Source organism: Corvus hawaiiensis, chromosome 3 (assembly GCF_020740725.1).
Source record: "Corvus hawaiiensis isolate bCorHaw1 chromosome 3, bCorHaw1.pri.cur, whole genome shotgun sequence".
NCBI classification, from domain to species: Eukaryota; Metazoa; Chordata; class Aves; order Passeriformes; family Corvidae; genus Corvus; species Corvus hawaiiensis.
The window spans coordinates 21,263,218-21,273,894 of NC_063215.1; the positions used below are offsets into that span (position 1 = coordinate 21,263,218).

At 40.3% G+C, this 10,677-nt stretch overlaps 1 protein-coding gene across 5 annotated transcripts in view; it reads left to right on the forward strand.

Annotated features, from left to right (window-relative positions):
* The window catches only part of FBXO25 (F-box protein 25), a 30,581-nt gene extending 28,417 nt beyond the window's left edge, over positions 1-2,164 (forward strand). For all 5 annotated transcript variants that reach the window (XM_048298117.1, XM_048298119.1, XM_048298120.1 and 2 more), the window contains one exon: positions 991-2,164. In XM_048298117.1, coding sequence (XP_048154074.1) covers positions 991-1,080 — 90 coding nt within the window. In that variant the 3' untranslated portion in view covers positions 1,081-2,164. The remainder of the gene's footprint in view (positions 1-990) is intronic.
* The last annotated feature ends 8,513 nt before the right edge of the window (positions 2,165-10,677 follow it).

The window sequence follows — 10,677 nt, forward strand, 5'->3', positions numbered from 1 at the left end:
TTCACCTGGTGTACTTTGGTGCTGCAAAGACTTTGGGTGGGAATGTGGCAATGAGAAAAAAAGCCCTTAGAGATTCTTTCCTTCTATTAACTGAACTGCATGTAATTTCACTTCCTATGGAAACAAAAGCAATGAAGACCACAGTAATCTGTGATCAATTGGCCATGTATTTATCTAGTTTTCTTGCCTCACATGGTGAGTTCATCAACATTACTGGAAAAGGGAGAGAAACTCCTTAAAGCCTGGTGAGGACGCTTCTGAGCCTTACAACACTGACCAAGCTGTTTAACTTCTCAATTGAACTGTCTGGGAACTTCTTCTCATTACACCTCTGCATTTCCCTCATTTAGGGGGTTCTAATAAAGTGCAAAACCTTTTTTTTTTCAAAGAGGAATTTGAATCTTAAATAATCAGACAGTTCTGCTGAGGTCAGTTTTCTGTAAGAGGAAAGATAGCACTGCAGGCTTAGTGAATTTGCAAAAAGCCTTTGCATCCTGTCTAACTTCTCAACTCCTAATTTGCCTAGGTGCCAACTTCTCTTTTAAGGCACTGCTTTCATTTCACTTGTGGAAAAGGTAGGAAAAGAAAGATATTAGGGGAAAAACATAATAAGGTAGAAAAGCTTCTAAGACTGGGAATTCAAAAATTCAAACTGCTCAGGTTTTTTGAGGAAGTATCTGCTGCCCATCATTTTCAAAGCAAGGGGGTCATTTTCCCCCAAAGCAATAGCTGATGTCAGGCTTTGATTAAAACAACAATTTAGGTTCAACAAAGCAGGTGCCTTTTTGCCTTTTTGTTATGCTTATCAAAAAATAATGGATAAGGAAGATGATACTTTTTCAAGGGCTCCAACTCGGGTTCTGGTTTTGGTAGAAGGAGAGAATTGTTCTTTTTTTGTTTTTTGTTTTTTTTTTCTTTTCCTTTACTTGGGGGTGAGGGGAGACTGAATATGGAAAGAGAACTTACTTATTTTTCTCCTTCATTTTTCAGGATACAGGACACCCCTGCACAGCCAGTGATCCAAACACCTGTCTCATGCCAGTATCTCCTCAGCATTTCATTGATCTCTTCAAATTTTGAGATGTTCAGTAGCTGTTCTCCTGTGTTTGTGGCCATTTTTGTGAAGAGTCAGGCAGGATATGTTATGCTTTTTGTGCAATATATTTAAGTGTAATGTTTTATTGTAGTTTAAAAAAATATATGGGGGGGATTATCAGAGAGGTTTATTTGGTGTATTGCTTTTGTGCAGAATAGAGAGGAGGAGAAGGAGAAACATTAAGAAAATTTCTTTGTCAGGAAATCTCCAGTGGACTTTTTTTCATGTCCAAGAAAGGCCACTTTAATCTCAACTTTAAATCCATGCTTTTGACGCCTTAATAGTTGGTTAAAATTATGTAGGGGAGTTTTGAAAATTTCATGGAAGAATTAACCTACTCTCGCAGGGACCAAAGGAGGGGTTTTTTTGTTAATCCTTCTTTCTAGAAGCCATGGCTTTCAAAACACCTCCATATAATTTGCACTATTATAAAGAATAGGCCAATATTCTCTTAGACTCTTACTACATCATTACAAAGGTGGCATTAATTATTGTGAGCTAGTGAATAAAATATAGCTGGTTATATCTGCTGTTGAACCTATATGAATGAAGGAACACAACCAATTTTTGTACATACATTATTCAAAAATATTTATTTTTCTTAAGGACTTTATTAAACATATAACCTATCTTAGCACATCCTGCAGAACTCATGACACCAATCTGGGGCTACTGGAAATCTTTCTGATGGTAGCTATAGCCTTCATTTATATGGAATGTCTACAAATGCAACTGCATTAATTCATCTTCTAAGAAGAAAACATTATTGAAATTTAATGAGAATGGAGTTGCTTATTTCTAGACTGGTACAGTGGCAGAACACTACCAGCTGAGGTTCTAACCTGACAAACTACGGGAAACATTGACAGTCAGTCTGAGCTGGAGCACCTTCTGCCAAGTTAATCAGATGATCAATTCTCCAGGAAGCTATTTTGTTCTATCCTGTAGAACAAAATAAATTGCTTGGCTTAAGCAGGTAAAGGAAAAATTATGGAAGTTTTGGGTTTGTCAATGAAATTTAACAATATGTAATATACAGAAAAAATAAATCATGTACCATATTCTGCACTTGCTTGTTCTGAATCTAGTTTTTTACAGTGTAATAAATCATGTTTTTATCTGTTATTCCTAGAAGCCTCTTGATGCATAGCAATGAGTCAATTTGAATTTTGTAAGATCTTTCTGTAACCTGTTGTCTGTACTAACTGGTAACAGAATGAGAAGCGTACAAGCAGTCCTAATGCTATTGCTTTACAGTAGTTGGTTGTATTAGCCCTTTGTTTAATCGGATAGCTGGGCTGTTAATAGGCTGCACAAGAAGAAGAGAATATTTATTTCCTCAAGAAGTAGTTTTATGTTAATTTAAATCTTGGTGATTGAATTGAATTGCTGATAGGTGGATTTTTCAATACAGGGGTTTGTGGATTTTTTTTTTTTTCTCTTTCAATTCACGTGTTGGCTATGGCCATAGCAATGGTCAGGTGTGGAGCCAAGGACATCCATTCTTATTCCTGTTCATTCAGAGCATTGCTGCAAGCCTTGCATTCCCAGCCACACACTGCTGTAGCCACTGGATTTGTTAAGGACCCAGCAGCCCTTATTTAACAACAATTTGCCCCCCATTTCTTTAATTCCTGTAATAGATCAGGTGCTTTCCTGTCTCTGTGGCCTCAGTAACCTTGACAGTGGCTGGTGACAGCTGACATCCACTAATCACTCCTTTACTGTGGTTATAGTTTTGCTACCCTTCATAAAACTTCCCGTAAATACATGTATGCTTTCTCAGAGCTTCATAGAATGGTTTTAAAGCCAGCATTTGCTTTAATGCTGCTGTGAGCTCTTCCCTTTGTGCTGAAGGCCTCTGCTGAGGGACTGTGCAGAACCACCTCTCCTGCAGGCAGAGGGCAAAGCTCTTACACTGTTACCTAAGAGCTGCCCAGCACTGAAATAAAGTGACGCTTGGGGAAAGGTATTAAGAGAGCTGAGAGGAACCTCTCTCCTAGCCACTGAATTGAGGAGGGAGAGAAATCACTTTAAGGTCTTATAAGCCACTTTAAGACAGGTTTGGAAAAAAAAATCAGTATTTGTAAAACTAATCTTCTGTTCTCTTAGAATTGTTAGGTGACAGCAGTCAGGCTTACTCTCCCTTTCCCTTTCACTACTTGTTGTATTGCTCTTTCTTCAGTAGCAAAAAAAGCCTTTGACAGGGTGAAGGTTAAATTCTGAGATGTGTTCCTGTGTGTGGCTATCCATTTACAATAACCAGGATATGCCCCATTGGTCTCGGCAGGAGCTAAGATGACAAGAAAACAGGACTCTGCCTTGTATTTCAGAGGCTTCATTCTACTCTCACAGGTTCATTGAGGGTGGAAGGGGCACAGCTGAAGCGGGGATGGCTAGACCTGGTTGTCTAGGACTTTGTCCAGAACTGTGTCCAGATGGCTTTTGAATATCTCCAAGGAAAGAGACTCTACAGCCTCTCTGGGCAGCCTGTGCCAGTGCTTGGTTACCCTCACAGAAACAGAGCATTTCCTGATGTTCAGGTAACACACCTCCTCTGTTCCGATTTATGCCTCTTCCCTCTGGTCCTTTCAGTGCCCAGTGACAAGAGCCTGGCTCCCTTTTCCTTCCACCTTCCCTTCAGGTATTTCTAGATGATGAGACCCCCCTGAGCCTTATCTTCTCCAGGCTGAATAGTTCCAGCTCCCTCAGTGTTTTGTCACAGGACAGATGCTCCAGTCATCTCCTTTTCTTTACACCTTTATCATCTTTGTGACCCTTCACTTGACTCCCTGCGGTAGGTCCATGTAGCCCACTAACCTTATTTGTGTCAAGGGCACATTGCTTGGCTCTTGTTCAACTTGGTGCCCACCAGGCCCCAAAGCCAGTAAGGTGGCTTTTTAAACCTTTCTTCTGGTTTAACAAAAAACCAGAAGAGGTGGGAGAAGAGATGTTCACAGATGTGCTGAGAAGCATTTCAGTTCAGGACTCTCTTTAAAAAAAAAATCTTAAACACTGAGTGCAGAATCACATTGTCATGAGCAGTGTTACAAGCTTTTAACACTCAGCAAAACTGAGCTTTGAGAATAGTTCCATGAACTAGTTAAATATTTAGTGAATACATTGCTTAGACTAGGCAAATACAAGCTTGATTAAGAGTAACTATGTGATCTGAAGTCATCGGATGCCTAACAGGATAACTTTCAATTGTGTTACTTCAGCAAGAAAGCTAAGGCAGTGATTTTGGTAATAGGGTTGGTGGTGTTTGGGTTTTTGTGTTGGTCTGTTGTTTTGTTTTTTTTAAATCACATAGAGGGGAAAGAATTTCATTTTTAGGATAACAATCTTGTTGATACCTCACCTGAAGCATAGAATGTATTTTGAGAGCCTGAATTCATCTCCTTTTCCTTTACACCAGCACTTACTCATGTAACCTAAACCATTTGTAACCATGAGAAGGGTTATGCCTTAGTGTGAAACCTCTGCTCTTCGGCCTCCTGTGTGCTGCTGCCCCAGGCAAAGAAAGGCAAGTGCTGTCCCTTTCAGCAGAAAGGGTGCCTTGAAATGTGTTCTAAATCTCTACAGCACAGCTCCACAGCTTTTGTCCCCAAACCTGGATCTGCTTAGAGACAGATTTTGCAGTGGCGATGGTGGGAAATAATGTTTTAACTGTGGCCCCTCCATGATCACTTCCCAATCCTGGGTGATTTGGGTTTTAGCGAATTCTAGTCCTGAGAAACAATATTGATTCAAAGGCAATCAGGACATTCTCTGCCATAGTCCACAAGGAGCTTGACATCACAGTTTTGGAAAACAGGATCTTCCTTCCCACTCCCCAGTCACTGCCTCCCAAACCTTGTCTTCTAGAGACTCCTGGCCTTTTTTATTACATTCTCTCCCAACAGTTTTGTTCACCTGTTTCTGGGAAAAGACACTCAGTCATGGACCTTTTCCAAGAGCACTGAGTGAACCTTTCTCCTTGAATGTCAGACAGGACTGAAACTCTTACCTGGAAAAAATGGAGGAGTGGGACCTTGCTCTTTCTTTCCCCCTGTTCCCCATCCCTGGGAAATGCATTACGTTGCTTTAGGAGCAGGAAGAAGCTGAATGTCAAGAAAACACCAAGCTCAAATCAAGAGCTCTCCACTAGGACTGGCACCAAAAGACCAGTGGCCTTTCTGGAGTCTAGAAGGCAGAAGGAATGAAGGCTAGCAGGAAGGAAAGGGTGGGATGGGGAACAGTAGCACAACATTTCAGATTTTGTGGTGCACAAATTAGCATATATACAGCTCCGTCATTGGCAAGGAACTTACAAGAAGGCTAGACCCTTAATATCCAACTAAGGTTGCTTGAAGTGGCAGAGAGATAGATACCTGCATTAAATAAATAATATCAAATGTTTGGAAACACTTGGTAAATTACGGTTCAGACTATTGAAGCATTAGCTAATTATGCTATTCACTTGCAGTGTTTTTATACTTGCATCTGCAAGGCTCAGGTCCAACCCCTCAAAGACACTGGAACATAATTCCCAGCAAAATTCCTACAAAGTTCAGTAGGATTAGGGTTACTTTTAAAGCTTAAAATGTCTGTATTGAAGGACATGACAGGAAAGTGGATTCAGAACATGAGAGGTGAGAGTAAAAATCTTTTCTTTCAATTCCCATGGGCCATTCTCTGTGCCACAGACCTGTCCCTGTACCTGTCAGACATGCTGGTAATGCTTGTTTCCTGTAGGTTTATGTGTACATTCTTCTAAAATATGAATAAAACATGTTCACTTTTATATTTGTTGCACTTTATAGTCATTGTGCCTTCAGCTGAAAGTTTTTTTAACAATTTTCAAGGCCTACACCAACAGCAGCCACTTAATTCTAAAATTTACTTACTTGATTTTTACATGCTCTTCCCACTTGAATGCTGTTTTTCTGTAGTATTTATAGCAAAACAATAATGGAAGAATAATTCATTTGCTAAAGTCAGTTGTCATTCCCACATAATGCTCAGATATAGAACAAAGTTCTGCATGCTGAGAGCACCTCTTCCCAATGTTTTGGTCTCCGTCATTCTCTTAGGCACAGCCATTATTCTTAGCCCTATTCCTACTGGAAACTTTCAAGGCTGTAAAGCTGCACTCCCCTTCTGAGCTCAGTGGTATCCCTTTAGAACTTGGTGAATTTATAAAAGCAATACTTTGGCAGCATTTTCACTGGAACCAGACCTGCCTGGCCATAACGCAGCAGCTCCTGCAGTGCATGTCCCAGGCTGTACCTCCGCTATCTTTCCTTACACAGCTGCACAGTGCCTGGCCTGATCCCATGCTCTCTGTGCCCTTCCCCTCCTCTTACACTGAAGCCTGACCATGTTTAAGCAGCCACGTGGCAGATTGAGACCACCACTAACCAGGATGGGTGTTGCTCCACTGCCTAGTTCAGCCACCTCACTTCAGTAGATTAATCCAACCACCACTTAAGCTCTTGCTGCAAGCTGCCCATGTGCCTTCTGCTGATCCTATGTTTCTTCTACCACCTGCACTCACTTTCTACATTTCTCATCAACTCAGTCTAATTTATAGGCAGAGTAGTATGGAATAGATCTGGAGAAGTGTTTGCTGCAAGTTGCAGAGCACCAACGTTACGAACAAACAGAACTTGCTGTTTTACCTGTCCACAGGGGCTGTTCTTTTCAATTGCTTATCACAGCCAAAAGTCCTGGTCTTGAATAGGAAAACCACGAAAAAACACCAGGAAAAAGGACTAGATGTGTGTTGGTTTTGATTCTCTGACACCAAAACCTGGCCTAATAGTAAATATTGGTACTAGCACCTGTAGGAACATTCCCAGATGTTCTGGACTTCTTACTTCTCTTTATAGTGGGCTTTATTCCTTGATCCCAGAATATCTGCTCTTTCTCTAGTCTTGAAACCCTCTCCCTGTGCCCAGTGCATCCAGTTCTCTCTGCACAGCTCAGGAGCTCAGATCTTGCACCGTGGCCTCGGCTGCTGCTCACCTTGGCCACAATGGTTTGGTCAGGTCACACCTGCTCTCGGGCAGGGTGCACTGAGGAAGCCATGATGTGCAGATGGGTTAGTTTATAAACTAACTAAGCCATGCTGTGCACTTAGGGTTAGTTTATAAAATTTTAAAAAACAGCAAGTATATATTTCATAAAGTCTCTAATTTTCAAAATAACCCTATGTGCAGATTTACTCTATCTGTAGTATGGCTTCTGGGAATCTTGTGCTTCATCCCATCAAACAATGTTTTACTTCCTAATGGGAAATGATGTTTGAATTGTTTTCCTTTTTTTGTCCTATCAAATGTTGGTTGCCAAGTTTCTGTCCAAATGTTCAAGAGATAAACTGTTTACAGGCACTAACTAAACTGAAGGCATTTCAGCCTAAAAGGGGGGTGTTGGTCATGGGAGAAACAACAAAGAGTAGGTCTTCATGTAATCAGGGTGTCTTTGCATGTGAGACCCCCCACCAAAAGCTAACAGACCACAAGTACAAAAATAAAACAAATCAAAGAATAATTAATATTAATGATCTTGCACATTAGAAAGCTTTAGCAGAAAAAAATAATATGCCAAGTACAGTACTTGATGTTAAGATACATTGGTCTCCCTTCCTTTCTCCAGCACAAACACACACACCACAGTGTTTTCTCCCTCCCTCAAATACCAGAAGCATTTTGCAGTGTAACCTTGCAGAGAAGCCAAGACTCCTGAACGAACAAGATGGTCAAGACAACAGCATTTGAGGGTTTCAAGGAAAAAAGGTACAAGATAAAGGCCAAAAGACACTGCTAACTTATAGGAAAGTTTCTGTACCAAATCTGATCTATTTTACTACACAATCTCAATTAAACCAGCCCGTTCTCTGAAAAATCAAACTCAACTGTTTAGTCTCCTTAGTACAAGGAACTGGAGCAACTAGAAGGCAAAATACCATATTATTATTTTCAGAAGTGGACAAACCAATCTCAGAAAACACAGCTGTGCACTTTTCTATGCAAAGAATAATAATTTTTCTTTTCCAATAGCAAACTCACAGTTCAAAATGTGTTATTAACTTCCAGTAGTATTATTTGGGTCTCACGAGCATAAAATTTAAATGCCAGCCAAGCTTTTACCAGATTGTTATGGACTCAAAAAAATATACTCACTTTCTTGCATCTTTTAGTAATGGCTAGACACAGAATAGGAAAGATTTCTTCCCAAATACAGGGCAGGTATTTCTTTTTTTCATTACCAGTGATAGCAGTTGGTAGATACCATAAGAAAAACCATCATCTTCCTCCACTTTGTTTATTACTATATATTTCATATAAATTTCTATTATTTATATCCCTATTTTTTATTGTTTTTATACTCTTTATTTCTTTGTAACTATAGCAGCAGCATTATTTTCTGCTATGATGCTGGTGGCACTTACAATAAATGTAATTCTCACCTTTTGATTTCTAAACTGGCATTTTTGCCTATATGTTTGATTCCCTGTCTTGTATGGTACAAAGCAGTCATGCTACAAGAAATTTTTGAGACTGACCATATCTAATGATACCCACCTTTGCCAACTATCACTGGTGATAAGCCTTTTAGGAAATTACTTTTCTTCTTCACAGTACTGGTTTTATTTCCCAGATACATCAGAAACAAAGTAGCAGGCACTCAGAGGAAAAAATCAAACAAACCAACCCAAATTAGCAAGAACAGCTCAGATATGCAAGAAAGAGCTAAATAACATGCACGTTCATGCTTTCAGATTGCACAGGACTGACAGTTTTGTCATCCAAGATTCCCATACAATAACAAGGGCTTTGAAATGTTTCGGAAATTGAGACAAATGCCAGGCCTAATTCACCTGGGATGTAGGAACATCTATGCTCAAAATTTGACAGGGTCCTTGTCTACCCAGGCTCTGGAAATGCAGGTCCTTCCCCTTCCTTTCACCTGCATAGATGTGCATCTGACCATCTGTGTCTAGTCAGAAGCATCTCAATACAGCCTTTTTTTTCCCCCTAAGAATATAACTTATATGAATGAAATTCTCTGGCTTAGCTACTTCACACACTACAATAAGAAACATCTTGCCTAAATGTTCCCTGCTAAGTCTGTCTAGATAACCACAAAGCCAGCAGACTGGAGTGGAAGAATGAGGGACTGACAATAAACCTCCTTCTGCAGCTGCTCCACTGGTAGCAGTGGCTGCTCCTCACGTGTCGCAGGCCAGGCCATGCAGGTCTCACCTTCTTATGGGGCCAGTGTGTGCAAAAACATTTCAGGTCCTCCACTTTATGTGTAGCTGGTGAAATATTCAGGGAAAGAATGCTGCTCTGCCCAAGCTTTCACAACAGCCAATAAGTTTAAAAAAAAAACAAAAAACCAAACCCATAACATTTTAAACCAATAAATTCCAATAAAGCAAGGTATTTTTAGTTTGTTGAAACCAATGAATTCTTGCTACTGTAAAAGCAGTGTGTGATGCTTTAAATCTAGGATGCTGCAACTTCTGAGATGGCATGATTCACAGAGTTTGGGCAAACATTGCTATCACTTCCTTGGCCATGCTCTACAATGATGCAAGTCATGTCACAGAATCACAGAATCACAGAATCACAAAATCAGCTGAGTTGGGAGGAACCCACAAGGATCACCAAGTCCAACTCCTGTCCCTGCACAGGACCATCCCCAAGAGTCACACCATGTGCCTGAAAAAATTGTCCAAACTCTTCTTGAGCTCTGTCAGACTTGGTGCTGTGACCACTTCCCTGGGGACCCTGTTCCAGTGCCCAACCACCCTCTGGGTGAAAAACCTTTTCCTGATATTCGACCTAAACCTCCCCTGACACAACTTCAGGCCATTCCCTCAGGTCCTGTCACTGGTCACTGCAGAGAAGAGATCAGTGTCTGCCCCTCCTTCTCCTCTCACAAGGAAGTTGTAACTGCAATGGGGTCTCCCCTCAGTCCCCTCCAGGCTGAACAGCCCAAATGACCTCAGCCGCTCCTCACACAGCTTCCCCTCAAGGCCCTTCACCATATTCATTGCCCTCCTTCAGACACTCTCTAATAGTTTCATACCTTTCTTATATACTGGTAGCCAAAACTGTCCAAGCAAATGGAAACATATTCACACGACAAATAAAATGGGAGGGACCAAAAAAAGTCAAAAAATAAGGCATTTCAGTTCAAACTAGATCTTTATTCATATGGAAAATACTACTTTTCTTTTTTGCAAATGATGCTAATAAATAAAAATAATCAGAAAGAACTTTGCTCAGAGCTAAGTGACTTATTAACAGCCACACAAAGCTTTTAATTCCCGTTAAAACCACGCCAACAATCATGCAGATTGGCTACGAGAAAGCAATATAAACTATATTTTATTTTGTGCAATCTTATCATACAATCTTAATGCTACCTTCTTCTAAAACATTTCACATAGATTGAAATGCAATTTCAAAAAAAATATAAAGGGACATATTCTACACTTATTCCACATATGGAGCTGTGTACAGCTTAAGCTCATAATGTATAATGTAGTTAGCATCTAACAAAGGTAAAAGATGAAAGGACCCCAT